General features: G+C 29.2%; 1 protein-coding gene across 1 annotated transcript; it reads right to left on the bottom strand.

Annotated features, from left to right (window-relative positions):
- Positions 1-17289: 17289 nt before the first annotated feature.
- LOC132943095 (KRAB-A domain-containing protein 2-like) lies at positions 17290-20032 on the bottom strand. The gene is made up of 3 exons (XM_061011900.1): positions 18344-20032; positions 17830-18082; positions 17290-17750 (listed from the first exon to the last, which is right to left on the bottom strand). Exons 1-3 carry the CDS (start codon positions 19413-19415, stop codon positions 17525-17527), a joined length of 1551 nt encoding a protein of 516 aa, XP_060867883.1. The 5' UTR covers positions 19416-20032; the 3' UTR covers positions 17290-17524.
- Positions 20033-27785: the final 7753 nt, after the last annotated feature.

Raw genomic sequence — 27785 nt, 5'->3', positions numbered from 1 at the left:
CCTCGTACCTATACACTTTACCAATAATCGATCCAAAAATTAAACATTGTAATATAATCAATGGTCCATACGATAATGTTTAAAACTTTCTCAATCTTACTCCACAATACCTAAAAAGTACCTGGTCGGGTGGCACTGTCGAGTGCCTACCCATAATCGCTACCTCCTAGCTGTCAATAACCATGTATCAAATTTACCCATTGTATTGTATAGATTGTAAATAAAATGTTTAGTAGGAAAAAAATTCTTACTCCACAATTGATGATCATCGCTTACTTCTGCTCCCAAAATGTTTACACAAAATTGCTTTCTAGTATTATTGACTGTTCGGAAATGTTGTCTTTAATTCGTTTTAGAATAAATAGCCCCTAATACTAGAAACTCCTTACCATTTTAGCCAATTTCCTCTAGAAATAAATTATATTTGAAACTCCCCTGCTAACCGTTCAATGAACGCAGGTAATACTTACATATTTGATTATGTTTAATACTGTTAAGTGTTAGGGATATACGCATTTATCTAATAACCTTCATATGCATTATATTATAATGTAGTTCTTTACTTCTTCTATTTTAAGTAAAATAAGACTTTTGTTATGCTTAAGCTAAAAACTTTGTTAATGTAATTTTTATACTACTGTTAACTATATTTTAAATCACAATAACATGTTATGTTTTATAGGACTCTAGTCCGTATATATTTATAAAATAAAATAAATAAAAATTAATATTTTCAAATTCTTAAAAAATAATTGTACTACATGATAGGACGTGATAACACGTGTTCTGTAGAGATACAAACTTCTGTTTTTTCAAATGGATGGTTTGAACATTTTAGTAATTTATATTAGTTTATCAACATTAATGAATTTATAATACCTATGTAAAAAAAATTGTTCAAATTTATTACTAGATTCAACATTAAATATTTTTATATTTCTTTAAAAGCATTTTCAAGGACTTTTATCCTAAGTATATACAATTTAATAACTGAGAAACAATTAGTTTGAATTTCGAATTAGGTACATCAAAATTTTCAAAAAATGATCAACTAAATAATTTACAATAATAAGGAGGAGTGTTCTCCTTTGAAAAACAGAAGTTTGTATGATTCATTAAAAGGTAAAATATCTCAAGAATTTTAAAATGCGGTCTTTAAGTATTTTTAAATATTCCGAAAATTATAATTTGAATACATTTATTATTTAAGGAAAAGTGGTAGTGCATGATCCTGTATAATTAACTAATTATATGAATTCCTTCATCAAAGTAAATAAATTAACATAAGCATCTAGTTATAATATTTTACACTCCCGATCTTCCAAAAAAAATATTTTAATGTTCAATGGGTACTTCAATCAATTGATTCCGACACATAAAATATAATTTGCATTAATTACATTAGGAAAATAAAATTATCATAGCTCGTGTAAGTTATCGAGTTATTGTGTTAATAGCGTTCGGCAACATGTGCGTACGATATTGAACTACATTGACTGTTCAAAGTATTTTGTCTTAAAATATAATCACTTTACAATGTTAAATTATAATATATGAAGGATAAAAAATAATGTTTTAGCTGAATTTAATTGAATATACCTATATATTATACGCTTTATAATTGATTTTCGAAATTAATTCTAGTAAGCGTGTCGAACGCAGTTATTAGAAATAACTACCGTAGTCCTAAACGGATTATTCGATTATTGATCGTGTGGATAGACAATTTTATAGATTATAACTTTATGGAAATATCATATAAACCGTATAATGTCTAAATCCCAACTAGATTGCCATAATTCAAAATTATGTGGTACAACCGGCAAATAGATCAACTTCATTAAAACTATTTAATTTTGCGTACCACAGGTACCCTACATCCTATCATATATTTACCTATGCTGCATATGGTAAAATATATGTATAACAATACAATATAATATTGTACATTAAAATATATAATATATGGAGGTACCTACCCTATATTATGGTACCTAACCAATATGGAGCGTAGTCGAACGTATTCGAATCGAATTTCCAAGTATTTTCGATTAAGTCGACCCGTGCGACTTTTGTTTGAACGACCATGTTTCCCTAAACAAATATCGTATGTTTCGATGTACATATTATATTATATATACCAGCAGATAAGTGTCGAATTAGAAAAATAATACGAGTTGCAATTGGAATCCTCTCCGTGTGTGTTACGTGATATAATATCGAAATGTGGAGCATAAATATTAAAATACGAGCTCGTTGTTAATAATAAATAAATAAATCATAAAATGTTCACGTCTCGGATAACAAGCTCGGCGTATTGGCATGAATACTAAAAAAATAAAAATATAAGAAAAAATCCGCCGAAGTTAATAACACCAAACTTTTATACGGTACTTTTTTCTGGTATTTTTTTTCTATATAAATGAAAAATTATTATCAGCCTTTTGCGAAAACGCTATCAAAAATAATTTATAGGTATTAACTGACATTAATGGATAAAGTAATTTAAAAGCAGCCCATCGGCGTTCGCGTATTATAATATAACGCCTTTTATATAATACGCGCGCGTATTATAATTTATAACAATAAAATCGCAATAGAAATCGTTCCAATAAAAACAACCAATGTTCATTGTTCTCCGTACGAGTCGTCTATTAAAAAAGAAACTGATTTTGACGGTTGTGTGCGATTTCTTTATTCGTTCGCTTTTATAATCTAATGTTGTGCGTCCGAACTATCTGCGCACCTTTCACACTGTCACACGACGCATAGGCAATGACAGTAAATTAACATTTACCGTCGATACGTGAAAATGAATGAGTATGGGGGACGACGAACCAAAATATTATAATATTACTAAATTTATAAACGACATAAAATTATTATTGTTTTATTAAAATTTCGTCGACGAAACTTTTGACGTGGGGCTATATGAGTAATAATAATGTTATATAACCCGTCAATATTGCGAATAAATTGATAAAACTCAAACGTAAATATAGTTTCAACTTTCAACCACACTGCGCATTATGCAAATGTAGGCACAATTAAGCACATTATACAAATGTCGCATCAACTTTAAGCCGAAAATTTGCATTTTCATTAATAACACACTGTTGTCTAATCCCGTTTTTTTTTTTATAACATTTAATTTATTTTTTTTCTACAGCTTAAAAAATATAAACTGTTATGCCCGGGAGGTTTAAGGTCCGATATGTGTCACACACAGACATAATATATACCTATATATTATATGTACGATCATACCTAGTACACATTTCATTGTTTTGTGTCGCGTTACGTTCATCCAAAAGTATAATAATATAATTGAAAAATTAAAGTGAATATAATATATATATATCAACTATATAGGTTGATATGTGTAATGGCGGTCAGTCTCATAACGTAGATTTACGTATAAATACACGATACACATCAAAGTACTTACGTTTATAATTTCATTTTGAAAGGTATTCAATAGAGTATTCGTTCGTTAATTTATTTTTATAGTATGTCTACACGACTATTATATATTAAAGTGTGCAAAATTATCAGTATTTATTACAATTAGGTAATATTTAAAATTGTATCTTTATTAAATAGAAAAACTTTTTAAAACGCAATGCTCATATTGTTATATAATTTTTTTTTATTAGAAATATTTACAATATAAATTATAATATAATACAAAAAGTAAATTTCGTGAAAGTATAGTAATAGAATATAATATGAAGCTCCATGATAACATAAATTATTATTAATATCAATTTTATATTACTCAGCAGGGAAAATACGTGGGTAATTTATATCACCTATTACCTACATATAATAATAATACGTTACGCAGATTTTATGAAATTTATGATTCGAGAAATCAACAATTCCGTCGTAAAAACCGCGAGGTGAAATCAGAAATTTGGCTACCGACTTCACGGAGTCTGCGAAATTTAACTACCGTTCTCGTGCGCATTGGGTGCAGACTATCTTTTTCTACCTACGACAAACATTAAGACGTCGCGTTCAGTGTTCAATCGGTTCGAGTAAAAACAGAGTGCGAGGTGCGGACGTTTCGATTAGTGCGTCGATGTTGTGATAATTGTATTTTAATTTTAAAACGGCGATGGATTTTAAACGGACTGCAGACCGAGAAGCTGTTCGAATTTTAATCGGTGCGACTCAACTGCGAACAAAGATAATAGGAGGTATATTATTATCATGTCAGTGCGAAATTTGATTTAATCCAAGTAGATGGCGTTCGACGGAAGCGCGGCAGAGGCGTCGCGTGGCGGTAATATTGAGAGTTTTTCTGCTATTATTCACGACATGCACTACGTGGCCAAGTGGACATAAAGTGGAGAAAAAAACGCACAAGAAAATTATGGAGCACTACTCCAATATTTCAATGGCTGCTCTGAAAGCTTACATTGCGAGTTGTGCAGAAATATGCGTGGAGAAATCGAGTTAAAAAAAATCGCATGGCATGCAGGCGTCGTTGAGCGGCCTTTTTCAGCATCTACTTTAAATAGTTTAAATCAACGCGAAGGCAAGTGGACCTTTTCAAAGTTTACCTGACGGAGATTTTAACTTTACACTTCACTGCAGAGAACACTTGACGAAGTTTTCATTTTTCCGGCCTCTGAAGTGCAAGAAATAGCTTCGGCGAAGGAACTGCTACACGCATTTTTAACGTTTGGTGCCCCCCCCCCCTTCCCCGTTCAGCAGTGTGAAAACGGTTGGGAATTCACCGTAGAAATAATAACGAAACTGGTGACGTTATCGTCTGACCTGATACTAGTAAACAATCGGCCACTTGTTACTCGCAAAGCCAAGGTAGAAATGAGCAAATTTACGCTGAATGATTCATATTATGTACTCGCGTATAGCATGGATGCGGGACAACAGTAAACTTCCGCGTGGAGCTATGGCCTCACATTTGTACAACGGAAAGTTGACACCACATTTCACGAAGATACTGAGATGACACACTGTGAATCGGTCTTTGATCAAAAAGCACGAATGGGATTGGCAACGACGACACCTGGAAAATTGTTGGATAAATAATGACGGTAAAGCAAGAGAATACTAATAATATGTTGGAAATGTTTTTGGTTCCATCTTCGTCTGTTCCTATACACAATACGAAAATCGGAATACTGAGGATGTGTGCAACTACTCGAAACTAAGGTTAACAGAATTTATATGGAGTAGAAGGAATTCTAAAGGGATTACCCACAGTGGCTCGGAACCCATTTTCATGTGGTAAAAATAGTGCATTTACTTTTAAATTTTAATATTTATCTTATAATGTTATAAGAACATTTTTATAAAATCTCCGAAGTAAAATTCGCCAGAGGTAAAAATCCCCTAGGGTAACAGACGAAAATATTAAAAATACATATGCACAAATTTGTAATTATATTTTAGATTTATAAAATATTCAAATATCATAGCCAAAGCTTGAAAATATAATACAAGGTTACTCATAATTGGTTGTTACTGAAATTCAAAAATCTAATAAATTATTATTAGGTACGTGTTTTCATAGACATACATAAAGTTTAAAGATCTTTAGTTGAAGGATCAAATGGGAAAATCCCATGTAATTGTCAGTATAATCGGGAAAAACTAAGTAAAAACAGCGTACAGACTACAGACGAGATTATATATAAAAAAAAAAATTACGAAATGTATCAAACTCGCAAATATATATGCATGTGTATACATTAATATAAAAACAAATAACATTTTTGCTCAAGGTCCTAGGATCTTTTTTAATAGATACCTAATAATTATGCACACAAGTGCTGCGATCAGCAGTATTGAAATATGTTAATACTAAAATCGACTTTATATAAACATTAATCAATGTATTCAATAGGTAATATTTTAGTTAAAATAGAAATTAGCTAATATTGATAAATAAATTTATATTACCGATAGTGAGTCATTAAAATTGTGGAAACAATTTTTTCAAAAAATGATAAATAGTTTAAAAAATCTATGGAATAATGTATGCCTCCCGTATCGAATAATAACAAAAAAAATAGCATCTCAGTATTAGGATGGCAGTAAATTATATTTTATATACAATATTATGATGTACTAAAACATAAAACTGCGATGAACGATTTTTAATACTCTATTTAAAAATTAAATCCTTGTATATTTTGTTTACGAATTACGGAAGTCGAGATTAATATTTATAGTGAAGTCTCATATGTCACGGTAGCCACAGTAATTACACTGCGGTGCTTAGACCCTCTCTCCCGTTTTGTATATATTCAGGTGACAGTCTATATATACTAACTCTCAATGCATAATATTATTAAAATACTAAACAATTTAAGATGATAGTTTACAGATAAATTTGGAATCAAAATTCCTAAAATGAATAGTTATGTAAAAATTAAAATATAATATGGTCATATGGATATAATATAGGTATTTTTAGTTTAATAATAATTAAACCTAACCATACAAGACAAAATTCGTCTAAATCATAAAAATTTGCAAATTATTTTGTAAATAAAAATTTATAAAATGGAAAATAAAATAACCATTTTTGTTCCTCAGTCAAAAAGCTTAAATTCAAGGTCCCTCAAATAAATTTTTCTTAAAGCAATTACAAAAAAAAAACAAAAATGAAAGTCGCAATATTTTCCAACGCTATAAATTAATTTTACAATAGCGTTTTGGCGTTTACTTATAAAACATAAAGTCATAAAGTAGAAACCAATTTAATTATTCAACAAAAACATATATTTGTGCTAAATTAATACAATTTACAGTATCTAATTTACTTTTTTTATAAACTTACAACCATCCAATCTCCCAACAATAATTTGAACACTTTATTAAGCATTTTCAAAATAAAAATGTTTGAGATAAATTGTACAAAATTTAAATAATATCAGGTTTGTTAAAATAATAATTTGAATCAGTTGCAAATGTCCTAACATTATTTATATTTAAACAGTTAATATTTTCACGTACCTGTTACATAATATATTATACACTTAAGATTTATATTTCTGTATGTAAAAACATTCGCGTGCCACAATTATGTATGAAACGTTAACATCGTTCCTACATTCAAACATATCATGTATATATACATTATACATAATATATACAAATATACAATATATTATGTGTATTATAAATATAAAATATGTTCGAAATACTTCGAATGCATGCATACGATTTATTTAATTTAGCTTTTTATATCATCGTGGTAATTTGTAATAAATTATAATTATTTCAAATATTTTTACAGGAATGTTTATCAAAAGTGTATCTTATGCAAAATAATATACCTAATATGTAATAATTCTAAAAATATTCCTCTATAATTTGCATCACCTACACATTATGTTTATTTAAACAATTAATATTTATAATATAATATAATATTATTTATTATTTATATTGTAATATTATTATTAATCGTTTAAATAAACATAATGTGTAGGCGATGAAAATTGTTATTTGATCATATTTTCATCTCACTTTGACATTTTGTAAAATTATCTCAAACAGAGCGTCAAGACAATTTCAAAAACTTTGTTGTAGATTGCACCTATACGGTGTATTAACTATTTAACAGCATTCTCAACGGCTCTACAGCAATAATTGCACGGACCTACGCGCAGCACAACAATCTCCCGAAGAATTTTTTAGCACGTTTCCAAAATCATTGGCGTATAGGTTTGACCGCAGTGTTTTATCCAGGGGGTGCAAAGGGGGCATGCCTCCCCCCAATCACGGTAGTTTCCCTTTGTTTTACACTGTGTTTATTAAATTGATGTACTTTTTGTACTTTTGTCCCCTCCATGCCACCCGAAAAATTAAACCCTGGATCTTCTACTGTTTGACCGTGTTCGTGGTTACCACCTGGTTCGTTATTACAGCGTCTGTATCCTGCAGATCTACACAAGCGACCGGAACCGCTACACCGAGTTCAGCCGAGGTTTTTGACTCCGTTGGGACAGTCGTGGCAGACGGCGCTGGATTGCGGTTTCAAGTGTCATCAACATGATATTTGACATGGAAAAATAGATTTTGGTCAGTGGACTTGTAGCGTAACATTTCGCACGACTCTTGGCCTCTGCCAAATTCATGTCGTTCAATGCAATATTATATTATATTAATATCATATAAATAAACAAATTTTAGCCTTGAGTATTATTAGGTTTGAATTTAACGACTTGTTTCCAATTCAAAATTCATCTTCTGTAACTATATCATAATAAATTTACGTAACTGAAAAATTATTTCTCAACAACATTCTATCTTAATGCACGTTGTTACTTATTTATTAACAATGACTTACATTTAATAAGGAATCAACAAAAAATTAGTGATACCCCAACAAAAACATGCTAAGTAAATATTTACAAAAAAAAAACTGCTCTAAAAGTTGTGATATAATTTTATAGCCAAGTCTTTGAACTATAGATATCATTTATGGTAAAATAGACTGCTAAACAAATGAACTTAGCTTGGAGACTAAAATTAAAAATTAAAAAATATTATAGCATAATGAGTACGTATTACATAATAATATAGTCTATTATCTTCGAAATAGGTAGTGTATTAGTATTACACTATTATTAATCAAGTGTTTTAAAGTTCCCAACTAAGTTAAATTATTTAGCAGTCTATTTTAACATAAATAATGAACTATAATTCAAAGACTTAGCTAAAAAACGATACCACAACTTTTAGAGTGGATTTCTTTCACAGTTCTACACGAACACACTGAGGTGAAAGTTGTACCGAGTAAGTTTGAAGTGTGCAGCGTATACTATACACATTCGGTTCTTGACGAAATCATTAGGTACCTATATTCGTAATATTTACCATGTAATTGCCTCTACACAACGTGATATTATAATTGTATTTTTCACACGTACTACAATATAAATATAAAATAATATCATAATCTATAGCTGTACAGCAGAATGCATATGGGTATTGGTTATTGGTATTGGGCATAATGGCTATATAAACTGAACACCAAAATGTTCGCGTGCTCGTAGCTCGTGTGTCGGTGAGAAAATTATGTTTTGGATTTATGTACACATAATACATATTTTATACATACGATATAATATAATGATGTAGTATATACGTTATATAAGAGCGTTATCATAAGTACATGAGTATATAATGTATTTGTGCACCGATTTTCGTTCAATTTTATGTTTAGGTGGGTAGGTAGGTATGAGTTTTCCGTCGTGCGTATGTATAAATCTCCTTAGCTGTAATGCGCATTTTGTACTGCAAAAGACCCGACACACGTGCAATAAACTCGTCGAAGGCCGAGACGACCCACATTCGATTATTAGTATTACTAAATATGTTTACATATAAATTGAGAGAACGAGAGAGAGAGAGAGTGGGAGGGATCTTTTGATTCTCGAAACTTTCTAGGTGTATCGATTTTTTACGAACCTAACCTACTATTGTTCTGAACACGCGATACGAGTATCAGATTAATTTCAAATCCAAACTTTACGTTGGCTACCTATACCAATTCCGGGTACCTATCTATAAAATATCACAATGCAGTATTAAATTGGGTATTATGTGTTATTATATGTAGGTACTTGTATTATCATGATATACGGCAGAGTGCAGGGCACTTGCAAAGGCAGCATACGTTTATTTTTTCCGACAAATTTACACAGGAAAACACTGCAGTGCCCCCCATCTTATATAGTTATATATATCGTATACACGGAACATTATTATTATGCGTGTTGCTTTATTTTATGAATACGATAAATTGTAGTGAAATTGTTATTACCGATTTTACCTGATATGATTATTATGCACACCTTCTGCGCTGGACACGGGGCGTGACATTGCGATGTTATTATTATTTTAGTATTATGTGCTCGTTCCATCGGACATCGAGTTTCGTGTTCGGTCGGGTATATAACTTCTTATGCCCGCGCCCTTGACAGAAAGTAACAATTATTGCGCAACGAGGACTGTCTCGATAAATATTATGGGGGCGGCGATGTAGTGAGTGCTTTCACCATTCGCCTGGTTTATACCGCCGAAAACGGTTCCACCGGTAGTGTTCACGGAAAAGAAAAATAAAAAACCTCAAGCGTCAATCAGATCTCGACATCGCGTGTTATAGAAATCGTTGTTTCACAATAAAATAGCCAAACTATAGTTTAGTCTTATACCTCGGCTATAACGTCATGCTATACTATACAGGGTGATTTTCTTCACTTAATTTTCATCTGTTTTTTGAATAAATTGTTTAATCGAAGCAATAACAATATAACATTGATAAATTGTTTGATCATAGACCAAAGGGCAGCAATTAATATTTTTAATTCCACAATATTCAAAATATATCGAAATTAAAACCAATATGTAGATTATTGCTATAACAACCATTATAAGTTTCAAGAACAAGACTTTGTAAGCTTCGATCTACTTTAAATGCCAATAAATAATAAATAAACTTTAGTAGGTACAACGTAGGTACCTCTACAGCCTCTGATTCAATGTTTACAAATGTTCTGAAAAACTTAAGCTAAATAGATCTGATAAGCTATGTGCCAATGTGTATAAGTTAATTAATGTACTAGGCATTTTATATCAAAACAAATAATCATTGAACAAATACCTAGTTGTATTATTATTTTAAGAGACCCTAACTCGTAATAATAAAACTAAACAAATTGTTTTCTCGTTACATAAAATAAACATTTCATTGGTTAGAAATTTAGGATATTATGTCAAGTATTGTCATCAAGTATGATTTTAATAATTATTTTTATTAAAACATAGTAATAAACTAATAAATAACAATTCCAACACCGTACGAGACTGACCAGTGATCAAGTGTTGTTTTTTAGAATCGTATAATATAATATTGTAGTTTATATTATTATAGAATATACAGGGTGATTGCTTATACATTCTCCATTGTTTCCCCTTTTATTCATCAATAATGTATTTGTTCAAATTATGATTATTTTGATTTTTTAAGAATATTCATACCTAAACACTTTATTTTCTGTATAGATTTTTAATAACTGTAGTTATTCTATTACACTTTGATCCATTTAAAAAGTGCACTGTAGCGATACAAACTCCTTTTTTTCAAATAAGAATCATCCTGTTAACAATAAATTAATAAGATACTTATTTTAATATTGATGCATCTAAATCGAATTTCGAACAAGTGGTTTTTTTATTATTACACTAGTAATGATCTTTAGTAATAGTTTTACATGAAATATTTATAGTAACCTTGTAATTATTATACATAGACATTAGACAGTTTTCACAAGTATTATAACCGTGTAATTAGATGATTACTATAATTTTCAAATTATACAGGTATGTATCTAATAGACCTCATATCTTTGAACTTGTATCAAGGACTATTCTAAGTACATAAAGTTAAATAATTTAGAAACTACCTGTTAAATCGAATTTCGATTTAAACACATAAAAAATAAATATCATGTTTAACAATTTACAGTTAAAAGGGATATTTTCTTAGCTTCTAGCTTAAAACTATTACAGCTCAACAATTAAGATAAATTACGTCTAAATATTAATTTATTAATTTAGCAACTAGGTACGTAGAGAGAAAAAAAGAAGTTTGTAACGATACAGGACAATCCTTAAATGTCAAAAAAATCAATTTATTTGAAAATATAGTGTTGTTTATACTCAAATACTCAATGTAATATAGCATATTATGTGAATCTCAAAAAGCAAAATTTAATATAATTGATTATCAATAAAAATTTAGTGTACCTATGTGTTATTTGAAAATTATTTTTCGGTTTGATCGCTATCCCCTCTTGAATGACCTCTATTTAAAACCCCTAAAGTTTCCTACATAGACTTTCAAATTATTTTAATTTTAAAATATAATGCCTTAAGGATGAATATAATAAGCAATAGGTATAGATGCTATATCTTATTATTTATGTGCGTATTTAATACAAATAATTTTTAACACATGCGTGTGAAACAAATATTATACATAAATCAATCGTTGTTAGATCGGTTAAAATGGTTTAATACATCTATATAGGTACGCTATATTGCAGTGCTGTGCTTGCTGTTTAGTTTTTCACGCGCTTCTATAATAAATAAAAAAAAAAGTTAAGACCTGTCGCACACACATTATACAGGGAGATTAATTCAATTTTTCATCTATTTTTTTTTTTTTTGATTAACGAGTTTATTCAAATTTTGAATTTTGGAATAATTTAAAATTATTTTAATATTATATTACGTCTTAAGGGCCATATTTTTGGATCATATTTAAGAAGTGTACTGTGATGATTCCAACGTCCAACCTCTATTTTTCAAATGAAAATCGCACTTTTTTTCTATAAATTGTTAAACAGATGACTTTTTGATCTTTTTAATGTACCTTGGTCGAAAATCTAAAAAGTAGTTTCTGAGTTATTTAAGTTTGTATATACTAAGGATGTATTTGGACAATTTGGAGGTATTTGATGATATGAAAATTATAATAATTACTAGCTAATATTTAACGATTAATATTTTATAATCATAAAACTATACGTATAGGTACATTTGAACAACTCGAAAACTATTCGTTCAAATTTTGATATCAAAATCTTAAAATAACTCAACTGCTGAATTTACATTTAAACAAAAAAGTTTGTATCGTCACAAGACATTCCTTGAATGGAATTTAAAAATCCATGTACTTATTTAAGAATATGGACCTCAAGTGTACTTAAATAAAAACTCCAAAAACCAAATTTTAATAAATTAATTATTAAAGGAAAAATGGAGGTGCAGAGCATGCTTGGTGAATCGCCGTGTATACATAAATAGGTATTATATATTTATACACATATAGTACTAATATATACAGTACAATATAGAAGATTACATAATAGGAAAACGTGATAGGTATATGTGTACACTGTATATATGTAGTGCAATATTGTCCTATAAGAAGTATAATACCGTGCCGTAGCGCAATTTTTTCGTAACAGCTCTTTAACGGTTCATAAATTACCTATATTTAATATTATGATGTCAGTCGCACTCGCTCGTTTCCGTTTTCCCTCTACATGCGTACATGTTAACCAGATACGGGTTAAAGTGAAGGGATGAGAGGTAACTCCTCGGTTAGGATGACATCGTGAAAAAACCATTTGACATTTTATATTATATAATATGTACATTTATATATTAGTTTTTTGTAAAAGGAACGTGCAGAATAGCGCAGTAATAACGATAGAAACCAGAACAACGCGGTATTACTTCTGTTTAAATGACTATTGAATATCTGACTTACATAGTTTATTTTATTTTCGATATTTTGTCACTCATTACAATATGAGTTATATATTTTGAACCACTTAGTAGTACATAATAGTTTCACTCAGTACTCACCTAATCCAGAAAATGTTATGTATTTTATAAACCTTGATACTAAAAATTCTAACCTTATTGATTTCAAAAACCTTTGCCAATAATTATTTGTATAAGCGTGATGATGTATTATTAACAATTATTAAGGATAGGTAGCATCGATTCTTCGATTCTCGATTTCATCGTCAAAAACTGTTCAAAGAGGTTTTATGAAAATGGCTTTTAACTTTTTTGAAATTACAAGATACGATAATGTAACAATGACGTCGAATTACAACAGGAACAGGAAAAAAAACTAAAAAGGTTGGTACAACCGCATGCATTGAATGGGACTTATATATGGAACTAAAACCACCTGTTATCAATGCTTTAGAAATTATTTCGAGCATTTTGAATGATTCTACCACATTATACGGAGCTTTTCTACTTTGGATTTCAAATATTAATACGTCTTCTATAAAAACTACAATGGGCTATGTAATCGTTTTATAGTCATCGTGATATAAAATTGGAAGTTGAACAAATATTTGATGAATTATTAACCTGCACATCGTGTGAAACTGTGATCGTATTACAAAAATAATTCATATATTAAGAAATACCATTGATTATAAATATAGGTAGTATAAGTACTAGTATTTATAATCATTGGTAATACGTACATTATTCTAGTAAACTAATGACTATAATAATAAATTGTAAACTTTACACGAAATTAATAAAAATAAAAAAATATTGAAACACGTTTTAATTTTAAATTTTGATATTCTTCTCTTCGTGGCCCCTCTCTTGCCCTTTTCGCCTTAAATAAACCCCACAGTGGCACTCCTTTTTTGGTTCCTCGTTTGACGATAATCGATATGAACTTATACGGGAGACAAGAGTGTACCTACACTAGTCACTAATCTACGATTGGCTGTGTGTAATTGGATTTTCTACAAAGCTATATCGACACTTGTGTAAAGTGCATGTAAGCTCGTACTTTTATTATTATTGCAATATTATTACTGTTGGTGCAAAGAAACAAACCGATCACTGCGGCGGCTTAGTTATCCTTTCCTATACCAGTTAAACGTATCGGCGATGAAATTCGAGCACTTAATCTATCGTCCAGAACGCCAATAACACGCACCATATAAAACATATTACCTATATAATAATATTTATTATTATTATTGTTTATTATGTATTTAGTTTAAGTTGATATCTGTGTGCATGGTTTATCTTCAATGACACGTAGTCTTATATTTTTTTTAAATATATTCTTATCTATAATATTATGATTGAAGTTACTTACAACTTGATGTTCCGTATCCGTGGATTGTGCAGTTGACTTTTTATTTTGTTTTCCTCTTTATCATTGTTATTTTTATTCTTTACTGCGTTTAGGTACTCGGAAATGGACAAAATTATTATAGAAATAAAAACACTCCAATACCTACGTATTTCCACGTATATATACATACAAAGTTGGGCATTAACTATAGTTAGTTAATTTTCTAATCAACTTAAGAACTATTTTAATTGACTGTTGAAATAAATTTTGAAAAATAATCCATCAAGTTAAAAATATTTATGACATTTTTGGTTCTAACGGTTTCATACTTTATTACTTAAATTACTATTTAGGTATATACCTACTCAGTTTTAAATAAAAATTATCTAATATTCTAATTTATATGTTTATATGTTTCTAGATAAAAAAAATAATATATAATATTATATATTTAAAGATATTCAAAAAATACTCATGATATCCACGTATAATTTTTAAAAAAGGGTTAACTTTTATTATGACGTAGTTAATATTTTTTCCATATTATCTTTAAGCTTGGCGAGATAAGTTTATAATTTGTTAACTATTAACTTCTTACTTTACGATCTTGTGTTCACTTGACTTAATTTAACTTTCATTAACTTTGCCACCTTTGATAATATGTATAAACATGACGTAATCGGATTGCAAAAATCGTTAGTGAAAATCGTTAGGTACCTATTATACGCGCATTACTGCGATTTATATTGAATCTATAATATAATCACTATAAACGTTTTTTATGTACATCGAGATATTATTATATTATTATATGCTCATGTATTATAATATTATACCTTAATACCACATACAGCCATTATGAGTGGTAGGCAGGACGAATATTATATACCACATTATGGACGCGCATGAATGGGACGAGTGGTGGTCGTAAACGTTTTACGGTTGTTTTTTTTTTCTTTGTTTGGGTTGGTCGATAAAATAATGGGAAATAGTATGATAATATTTTAATCATATTATAAATAATTATTATTATTACAACAATACGCCCGACGGCATTGTCGTAAAAATCAGTAGTGCTCGTTACGTTATAATGTTTCTAAGCTTCTAACCTATTTGTTGCGCGATGATGGTTGGCGCGGTTGTAGGTATAATATTGTTTCGTACAGCACAACCATATAATAATATACGTTTGTGCAATTATTGTATGAGTGTACTTTTTTTTCCCCCTACAAATACCTATAGTCCTGTACCGTTTTCCGTCGGGTTAAAATTCCATATTTTCGCGTTTTCCCCTTTATCCCGGTAATATGTATTATTTACATTTGACGTATGTGATATGTCACCCGTGTAGTGGAATAGTACGAGACCTGTAGCCGCACGGCCGTGTTCCGTAAATCATATGTAAATACGTCGGCAGGTATACGCGTAGGCATTATATATTATTATTTTTATTTCAATTTTTTGTGCATAGAAATTGAAGTTTTTCGGCATGAACGCTAAGTCGTTAAGCCGCAAAAAATACATTTTGATTCTTGAAATGACGAAAAAAAAACTAACCACGTTTTGTGCCGTATTTTCCTTATTATATATTATTTCGTGATGGTATTTTTTTTATTATTGTTGTCGCATGACTGCAGCAGATGTTTAATATTGGTATAATAATATATAACTATATTATAACAGTAATTTACCATGTACGTAAACGTTTAAGTTTTAATATTATAATAAAATGTAAATTTAATTTTATGCTCTGAGTGATATTATATTAATTATTATTTCAAGTAAAGTGATAATGTTTCAATTAGGTGTATGCGGTTTTTATATTTTGCGTATCTTTAATTCACATTTTAGCAGGGGTTCTTATAACCTATTCTGAGACATACGGACTTTCACTTTAAAGTATAAAAAAGTATATTCACGGACTCAAAAACAATTGTTGATTTTGATTATTATTTAATGTTTTAATGTGATTTAGTTATTATCGCGACCGATATTGAAATTCCAGACTCGCAGGATATTATATGTAATCAAAAATTACATTGATACAGCTCACGGATGTCAAAGTACACCAAAATTCGATTAAATTTTCTGATTGAGAATTTTGGTGTGACATTTCGTTTGATCTTAAATCAATTATACTTATCATATTTCACGAGGTCTGAATCGCATCTACAGTGTTGAAATCCACAAGAAATGGATATGCGTATTCGTGTTTCTGCTTTTGCATGTATAATAATATGTAATATTATGTATATTCAATATTGTATAATTTAAATGAAGAATATAATATAAATAGTTATAAATTATAATTAATGCATTAATGACAAGTTAAGTTTTAATTATGACAATTTATTACCTAGTCATCAAATAGTCTGAATTATTTCAAAAAATGTATACGTATAATATTATTATAATTATTATTATTATTATTATTTGAAAATAATTCAGGGTTGATCCGTGCACCACCTGCAGTGATAACTCCCGCCCTATAGATTTAATTTTGTATTGCAGCAAATTTAAATAACTGCATGCACTTTAGCAAACCGAGAGCCGCATATGGAATTATCGTATTATATATAATATATATATGTTACAGTTAAAACCCGAAATCCGTCGAAACTAGTTTTAACTAGTCAAAACTAGTTTCCACAAATCCCTTTAGTCATTTCTGGTTTTAACTAGTTAAAACTAGAATTTACTAAGACCTATAAAATATATTGGTGAAAACTAGAATTATCTAGTTAAAATCCTTAATTTTTATATTGATAGGTTAAACTAGTTTTAACTAGGGAAAAGTAGAAATATAAGTACACATTAGAATAATTATTATAGGAATTTATTATATTATTTATTTTGACAGGACAAACTATTGTGGCATTTAGAATTGCATAGTATTTTATTTTTTCTACATAAACAGCGATTTGTTCCGCAGGACGTTTTACATGTGCATCTTACAAAGCCTTGCCCCGACCCCGTCGATGCTTTTGTTGCGGCTGCACGGAGGGAAATATGATTGTTTGGAACTTGATTCTCTGTGATGAATTTTTCTTCGCATGTTATAAATTCAGATCTGAAACAATTTTTACTGATTAGTAACTATTTACTAATTATATTTTATTTGGTGTATGAAAATGTGATAATGGACGTACCTACAATAAAGTTTTTCTAGAATTCCATCCTTACTTCCGATTCTGTATAGATCGTGCTCTGTTTTTTCTAACACCACTCCGATGAGATTAGGATGATCTGTTTTGCCTTTGTCAACATCTGGAATGCGGATTACTACGTTGACACCAACATCAACGGCGGGAAATTTTTTTTCTGATCGAGTCATCATTCGGGCTGCCTGTTTTTCCAAATTTTCATGAGCTTCTTTTCTAATTGCACCTATAAAAGAGGTATCTGAAACATATCAAAGAAATAAACCGTGTTTATGTATTTATTAGATTTGTTGGTTACAGTATGAGCTATTTATACTTAACTATGAAAGTTGATTTTTTTTACAATTTTTCTAACTGAAAAATAATTTAAAAGTTATCGAAAAATGTTTATGGTTTTTAAATTATAAAATATGTAAATAAAAAATGCATTTTAACCGCAATATAATGTCGATAAATAAATGTCTAAAATATTAATGTCTAAAAAAATAATAAAAATGTTTACCTGCAGCTTCCTGCTCAATCTTATTTTCACTTCCAGTTTCAGTACATATAAGATTTTCCAGTTCATCCTCGACGTTTATAGTAGCAATCAAATCATTGGGGAGGTTAGAGGTTACGAGCCCCACTCTTGGATCAACCCCAAACATTGCTTTATAGGGCGTCATATTTATCCCGGCGTGGTGTGCTCTATTTTTCATAAATTGTACGAACTTTAATCCGATAGACCAATTAGTGGATTTATTGTCTGTCATCCAAGAAGCGAGCATTCGTTCCACGTCTTGGTTGGCTCGCTCTACGGAGCCTTGGCTTTGTGAATGCCTAGGTTTCCCGTGCACGATTTTTAACTCTGGCCATAGCCCTGTCAGCTCTGTAATCACACTGTTAACAAATTCTCTCCCATTGTCTGAATGAAGAAGAACCGGAGCACCAAATGTTAAAAAAATGTCTAATAAATGGCTTGCAACTTCTTCTGCACGCTTGGTCTGCAAGGGGCGGAGCAGAACGAATTTTGTCAGATGATCTTGATAATTAAGTATAAACTTAAACTGTGCATCAGGTTGTGACTGCATGTCTATCAAATCTATTTGACATCTACTATTTAATTCAGTGTGCAAAATTGGTTTCGAAACGAGTCCTTTCTTTCCTAGTTTTTTCTTTTTCTGGCACGTTTCACAGAGAGACAAAAAAATATTTATCATGTCAGTGGTAATGTTGGCGTACTTTCTTGAAGTTTCAACCTTCAGACGATCTCTCCCTCCATGCCCTACAGCGATATGTGACAAATCAATGACATCAAAAATGTCTTCCATCGGCAAATAATATTTGACTGGCTCTCCGCGGGTTACCAGCTTTTTTGTATCGCCAAATTCCAAAACATTGAATCGCTTGATCCTTCTATATTGAGCAGAGGTTTTTTTAGTGGCTGATATCGCATCCTCAACCTCTTTTAGAAGCGAATCATAAGCATCTTTAATAATGATATTATAATGATTGTCTTTTTTTCCTTCCACCGATTCCATAAGCTTCTTAAAAAACCGTTCTCGGGTACTCATTTCTCTTTCAGTTTCCAACATGATACCAAAGTATACAGTGACGTTAGGACAATTTTCAAAACCGGCGAATGTCAACAAGAGCGAAAAAACAACTTAGAACGGGCAATTCACGACAAAAACACGTAGGTACAACGACTACGACGAACACAATCGCACTGGCGAAACACAGCCGACGATATAAGCTGACCTTCAGATCAATATCGTATTATTATTAATATTATTGTAGGTATAATCTGTCGAAGTTATATCGTATCTAAGTGTTGGACGACTAGTTATCTTAATTGATTTGATAGTCGACCGGTCAAACAATTATCGAGCAATATTTATAGATCGTCTGTGGTCGCGTGAGTTTTATGTAGTACGAGTTTAAATACAATATAATATTATTCTATACTAAATAAATAATATAATAAATTCCTATAATAATTATTCTAATGTGTACTTATATTTCTACTTTTCCCTAGTTAAAACTAGTTTAACCTATCAATATAAAAATTAAGGATTTTAACTAGATAATTCTAGTTTTCACCAATATATTTTATAGGTCTTAGTAAATTCTAGTTTTAACTAGTTAAAACCAGAAATGACTAAAGGGATTTGTGGAAACTAGTTTTGACTAGTTAAAACTAGTTTCGACGGATTTCGGGTTTTAACTGTAACATATATATTCATATCGTCTGTATATAATATAGTATGATATAAGTAGCTGCTTTCCGATCGAGGATATAATATGATACGACTTATAGACACTGCAATAATGTTACACCGAGGCAAGGAGAAACGATGAATATAAATTAAATAATATAATATAATATTTTAATATAATGCCACATGACTGTTGCAGTTGCGGCGTATCTCTCGTCGACTGTTCGTCGCGTATTCATGTAACGATATATTATTATTATTAATAAAGGCCGCTTTGTGTTTTCTTATACAATGTATTTTATAATTTCATACTTTTATATTATTATTTATCTCAATTCAGACCCCCGAGATCGTAAAATACGACTTTGGTATATCGAGTCGCTGGAAATAAAAAATGTATACTCGATATATATAGTTACTCGTATACGTCATAAACATAATATGTACGACCCGATTCCCGAGTACCTCTCCGGAGAGTACCTACCAAGTATATAATATAGTATACACAGATCTCAAATAACATCTGATCTGCAATTGATTTTTTTCTAACTAATACGAATACAACTTTGCGCCTTGCTGTAACAATTTTTATTGCTACTCTTAAGTCTTAACTTGGTTTATTCGAAACCATTGTTATTGTCAGTGGTTTTTTATAGGTTAAATGTATATACATATTAGGTATTTGTTTTATAATGTCAAAGAGAAAAAAAGCAATACCGGGAAGCTTATACTGTTTCTTGTTGAGTTCGACAAGAGTATATATATATAAACTTCCCCTAACCAAAAAGCTGGAAAAAGAAAAATATTGTTTCCACGATATTTTAATAAGAACAAAAAAAAACTCGGATTTTCGTCGCGGACAAGTGAAAACAAAGAACCCAAAGGAAAAATTTTATAAAAAAAAAAATTGAACAAACTCCTTCCTTACATCGGTAAAGTTAAATAAATATTCGGCGTATCTTTGAAATGCTAGTTCCTTTGATGTGTTATGGTGTGTACTCGTTTAAAATTTTTAAATAGCTTCCTTTTCCATTTCCATAGAAAAGGAATATATATATTATATATATATTAACATTTGGCATTTTGAAATTTGGTAGGTTTTATCTCTCAATAATACACGTCATATTGATAGTTTTTCATCCGTATTGGACATGTCTACATTATTGGGATACAAACAAAATATCCACATCTTGTCTGACTGTTTGAAATACTACACTCACAATAAAACACTACAGAAAGGATATAATGTTCAAAATATGCTCAACACGTACTTAAACTAAACTAAAAGTTACCTCTACATACCTATACCCATGCAGTATAAAAAGAACACCCAACAAAGAACAAGTAATCCTAATCATCAAGTTTTTTCCGAAATGAAATTGTCAAATACACTGCAGCAGTAAACTTTCTTTTATTATTTATTTTATAACAACTAATCAGTTAGGTAGGTACCTATCTATATGTCCGTTTAGGCGTCATAGTTCATATTATTGTAAAATCATTATTACCGAGGTAAAATGTTGTAAGAGCCTTATTTATAATAATAATAAATATTTGTAGTGAGGTCACTGAGGTAAGTATATAGATACATTTCAGATAGACGAAGAGATTATATACCTAGGTACCCTACTTATACCCTTATAACGGACTCGTTTTTAAATAATTATATGAAATTTACGATTAGATATAATAACATGCCTATTGCGCTAGATGAGTTCCCGGAAATGCGTATGGTTATTGTATAGTAATAATATATTAAAAAAATATATTATATTATAATATATATGATGAAAAATGAATAAATAAATCTCTCAATAATAGGTACCTATAGACTATAATTAACTATAATGTATTAATACAACTATTTAGTAATAATCATAAAATGGTCCAGTCAGCCGTTTTCCTGCATAAATAAATAATGATAAATCGGACACTTTATATAATTCACTAGGTAGGTACACTATATAGGACACGATGAGTCATTTCCATACATATTTAACTTGTTTAAATTGTTTTTGAATTTTGCGACTGAAGGATTTCCGATTGAATTTCACAATAAAGCCGTAAAGTTTAAGCCATCGGTAAAATACATTATGGAAAAAAAAATTTCGAAAATGTTAGTTTTAACTTGGATAGGGATAGAAATAGAATAGTGATAGGGATAGGGTCATATAGGGATAGTTTTTAAAGTCCCACTTATGTTATACTTACAGCGGCAAGAGGGTTTTTCAACCTTCCAAAATGTGCTTGACCATTAATGTTGGTGACCAACATTGTTGCACTGTAGTTCAAAATATTATTATGGTATATTTTTGAATGATTTATCCAACCAAATGTTCATAAAATCTGTGTTTTTTCACATTGTTTGTAAGCCCAACAAATGATTTGTTTGAAATAAATATATATGTACCTATATTATACATGATAATTATTGTATTTGAATGTTTTTTATCATTTATTTGAACTTCTGCACTCATCAGCGATAGGCCCTAACTTTTAATTCATAATATTATAATGCAAAACTATACAGGTATTATTCAAATAATATTATGTATTATTGGTACATATGGGGAGTGTTCGGATTAGATAAGTACTTTTTTATCTAGTTAAAGATAAAGATAATGCAACTCAAATATATCTAGATAGATATAAAAGATAACTTGACTCATATTTATCTAGATAAAAAAGTATTTATCTTTATCTAGATAAAAAAAAGATACAATTATTTTTTAAATGGTTTTAAATTTAGGTATATTTTAGTTGGGCACTAGGAACATAATAATAATCATGATATAAATAAAAATAATTACATTATTTATAAACCATAAACTTTGTTTGAGAAACTGTATAAATATTTAAAAATGCGTTTGTACAATTTCGCGATTTTTATTAATAAAAAATATATCTAGATGAATTTATTTAGATTAGTAAAAAAATTATCTAAGATGAACGTTTAGATACCTTGTAACTATTTATCTAGATAAGATAAAATATGAACAAATAATTATCTAGATAAGTCCGAACACTGCATATGGGACATTCATGAATATTTATTGAACGTGTATATAGGTTAGTGTATTTAGGTAGGTATATATATATATATATATTCACTACCCGTATAGTGACTAGTGTAATAATTCATACTAATAGATGTAGATACCTGTGGCTTTCATGAAATACTTCAGCCAACTGTTATAATTGTAACACACTATAATTGATATTATAATATCTAAAAACAGGTGATATAACTGATATAAATTCAATGTGAATAATTGCCAGAGGACTGCAACTCACCTCGAACTTCACGGAGTCCGACGTAAACAAGTACTTACCTAACAACTATAACAGTATGACGTGTGTGTTTATGTGATTTAAAGAGTGAAATAGTGTAAAAAATATAGGTAGTTAGTTTAGTTTAAAATCATAGAAGTCAATAACATACATTACAAATCATTAATTGTGGATAATATACTCAATTACACAAAAGTCAGAATTTATTTTGTTGTTGTTTTAATATGTGCGGTGGAAACAATAAAATGTACAGTCACCAATAATTACCATATGATATTTATGTAACAACTACCAACGTATATTTTATATTTTAATTGCAGCATTACACATATTTTTTAGGCATAACATAATATACGTATTATCTATCAAATAAATGCATCGTGTAGATAATTATTCAAAACGTCACTTTTGTTTAATAGTGATTTGTAGAGTGAATCGTATTTGGATGACCCCGTTTATGTTCCGACGATTTATACGCTAGTATTGCACATAACGTGTGAAATAATATCATGATTCACGAGATGTGTGCCTCTGATTATTGCTGCGAATTATTCGGATATCCGGATTCGGATTTTCGGATGTATATTTTTCACTTGGGTACTAAATTATTTTATTTTATTGTTATAATTATACTATTCGTATTTTTCACCACTATTATATTTCACACTTCTATAAAGTATATAATAATTTATTTATAATGTAAATAATTTTATTTTATAAGTTAAAAGTTTAAATAGTTAACAATACTTACAATTTACTCATAACTTATAAGTAATCATCCTCGTTAGTAATAAATAATAACTAAAAACCGGATTTAACTGCGTTAAAAATATGTCAAAATTGCTCTAAAAATATCTCAAAATCGCAATAAAAATACATCGAAATTGCCGTATTAATATGTTAAAATTGCAATGAAAAATAAATTAAAGTTACATCATAAAATTATAAAACATAAAATATTGTTAATTACTTACTTAATAAATAACACGATGGACATAAAAAAATTACAGAATTATAAAAAATTAAAAAGTATTTTAAAATTATAATATTATATTATTTTTCTGAATTAAAATTTATAATTAGGTATATACTTATCTAAATTATGTTCTTGTAACTTGTTATATTTATTCGGTGCATATATTTAAAATAATTTTAAAAAATTGGCCTTATATTATCTAAATTAACATTTATTGTTTTCTTAACATATAATCTCAGAGTAAGTTTTAATAGTTTTATAATTGTATATCCTTTACCATTTTCTAAGATTTATTTAAATTTATAGGACCTGAAATATGCTGTCCAATAAATGATTATTATCGATATATTATAATAATATCAAGACACTACCGTACGCTTCTCTACTATTAGAAAAACCCATTATGTGAAAATATACATCGTAGTTATATTTTTATTGTTATATGAATTATCTAAGATATAATAATTTGTATCCAGCTCGAGGGTAGTAGCATGAAGCTAAGTAAAAAAAAAATCGAGTAGCCACTAACGTACCTATAATATTAACAGGAGCTAGAATTGTACCATTAAAAAACCGCACTAATTAGTACTTTGTACTAATCCATCGGCCCGATCTATAGGGCAACGGCTGAACATGTAAGGTCATATTATAAGAATAACGTTATCAATCGATCAGAAATATTGTGAAGAAGTCAACGGGGGAACTAGCAAGCAGATTGGTTGGATGGATTAAAAGTTACAACTAAAAATGTTCAAGTACTTTTAAGTCCTATTTTTCGTACCTATGCGACGAAAATATCGTAAAAAAGTGATTATGTGGATGTTCTTTTGCTCGAAACAAGCTTTACAGGAAAAACTCTCACGCATCGTAGAGTTATCTAATTTGATTAACTTGTTTTTCGTTAGAAAGAGAAAGAATTTTCTACGGGGCGCATTGAACTTCGATTTTTAATTTCATTGCTTAAAACAAACATGATAAAAATAACAAAATCTTGTGAAAATTGGTCATATTCAAAGTCGTTATATATGGTTTAGAAATAGAATCTTGAAAATCTAAGTTCAATGTACCCTGTAAGAAAGTTTCTCTTTCAAAAAAAAAAAGTATTACGAGGCGTGAGAGTTTTTCCTGTAAGGTATGTTTTTGAGCAAAAAACAGGTCACGTGTAGGCCCCTATAGTAACCATTTATAAATAAAAACGTCCAAAAAAACATTGAAAAACATTTGTCCACCGAAACCATGGTTCTAACTCGAGACCCCTGTTTAAATCCCTTGTCTGAGAACCTACCCGAGTTGGACCTCTTATTTACCTTTTTCACAATAAAATGTAGCCTATCGTCTTCCCCGTGGTCTAATCTATCTCTGTACCAAATTTCATCGCAATCGGTTGAAAGGTTAGAAATGCATAATGGACATAGGTGCAAACAGTTTTTTGTCTTTTATATAATTATGTAGAATTATACAAACGTGTATAATATATAAATAAATAAATCGTAGCACGTGTATATAATATATTAATTATATGTTAAAGCACGTTATTAGTTGCTTCCAGTCACACAACAATGACTTACAAATAATAAGGTATCAACAAAAAATGAGTGATATCCCAACAAAAACACTCCGCCAAATTCTGTGTAAAAAAACGACAGTATATAAAAAAAACGGCTATAAAAGTTGTGATATCATTTTATAGCTAAGTCTTTGAACTAAAGATATAACTTATGTTAAAATGGTCTGCTAAATAATTGAACTTAGCTGGCGACTTAAATTTAAAATTTAAAAATACTATAGCATAATGAGAACATACTACATAGTAATATTAGGTATGGTTTACCACCATTGAATTAGTTAGGTAGTGTATTACTAATCAAGTGTTTTAAAGTCACCGATAACTTAGTTCAATTATTTAGCAGGCTATATTTTTAACATAAATGATATCTATAGTTCAGAAAACTTGGCTATAAAATTATATCACAACTTTTAGAGCCATTTTTTTTTATATATACTTTTAGTTTTTTACACGGAGTTTGGCGGGGTGTTTTTGTTGGTGTTTTATCACATGGAGTGTAAAAAAAATAGGAAGACTGTAATTAGTCCGATTTGTGTACAGATTTTATCAGAATTGATTTACCTAATGATCTACCTGATGTTAACAAAAAGTTACAATATCTATTAAAACCGGTCTTTAATAATAACCACCAGCTTCTTAATCTGTCAAATATGTTTTAACTTTTTATCGCATTCTCTTCAGCTCATCAAATCATATTCTTTTCTCATTATTGTATTAAGTAATTTGTCATGTCCCATTCACTTAATGTACCTAATTTGTTTTTTGTAAATGTTCAAAAATTAAAATTAAAAAGATGCAACAATAATTATTATAATATTATTAGGAATTTTAAATTTTTACCTTTTCAAAAGTACCAACTATAGAACCGATTTTCTATTAGAAACAACCCCTACAAAACTAAAGATCGAAACTTTTTTTTCTAAAAATGTTTTTCTTCTATATACTGGTTTTGTATATACGTTGGAGACACACAAAAGAAAACATACATCATTGTTAAATCAATATATCCATCCTTCCGCTCAAAGCCTAAAATGAATATAATACCAACCTGCGGGATGATTACAATTCACTTTTAACAATATTAAATTTTAAAAAAGAAGACCTAGGTAGGTACTGTAATTTGTAATAGTCTATTATAAGTAGGTACCTAATTGATACCTTATAAAGTTATAAGTTATAATATAGGTATTATACAGTTTATCGTATGATAGATTTCTATTTCTATTTTGAAATTACCTATTTAAATAAATCCTTTTCGATTCTACAATAAATATGGTATAAAACGTTGAAACGTGCCATTTTCAAAATCACATCATGTACTAATAAGTATAATAAATAATAGGTAGAATAATAAGTTGGCTACCTCTGTATATTGCTTATTGTACTAGTATGTAATTTCATATTATGATTTCGAATTTAGTGACGTCAAATTTTGGCTCAAAATTAAATTCTCGTAGGTACAAAATATCATGTTCTTGATAAATTAATAGTAGGTAAACTTATTTCCTATCGTGTAATTCAAATCTTAGGACTAAATATATAATTAGAAGTTGTTTGTTTTTAATTAAATAGGTATTTTTAATTTTGTTTTTTAGATCTCGGAAATTGTTTTTAACATTGGTAGGTATTTATTAAATTACTTTTTGGAGAACAATAATAATAATTAATAACGTTAAGAAAAGTATTGATTTTAATTGTACGAAACTTTCATCACTTAAAAGTTACTAAGTTATTTTAAAGTGATACAAATCACAATTATTGGGTATTCAAACGCGGTTTCTACCTATAACTTTCTGCAATCAATTTGTGATAATCTTTTATTTTAATTGGGTTTCATTGCAATGATAATAATTTAAATATAAAACCTATATAGTAGTTTATATTATAATTTATTTATAATATTATTAAGTCA

The sequence above is a fragment of the Metopolophium dirhodum genome, chromosome 4 (genome assembly GCF_019925205.1).
Source record: "Metopolophium dirhodum isolate CAU chromosome 4, ASM1992520v1, whole genome shotgun sequence".
Classification (NCBI taxonomy): Eukaryota; Metazoa; Arthropoda; class Insecta; order Hemiptera; family Aphididae; genus Metopolophium; species Metopolophium dirhodum.
This window is presented reverse-complemented; position numbering and strand designations above follow the sequence as displayed.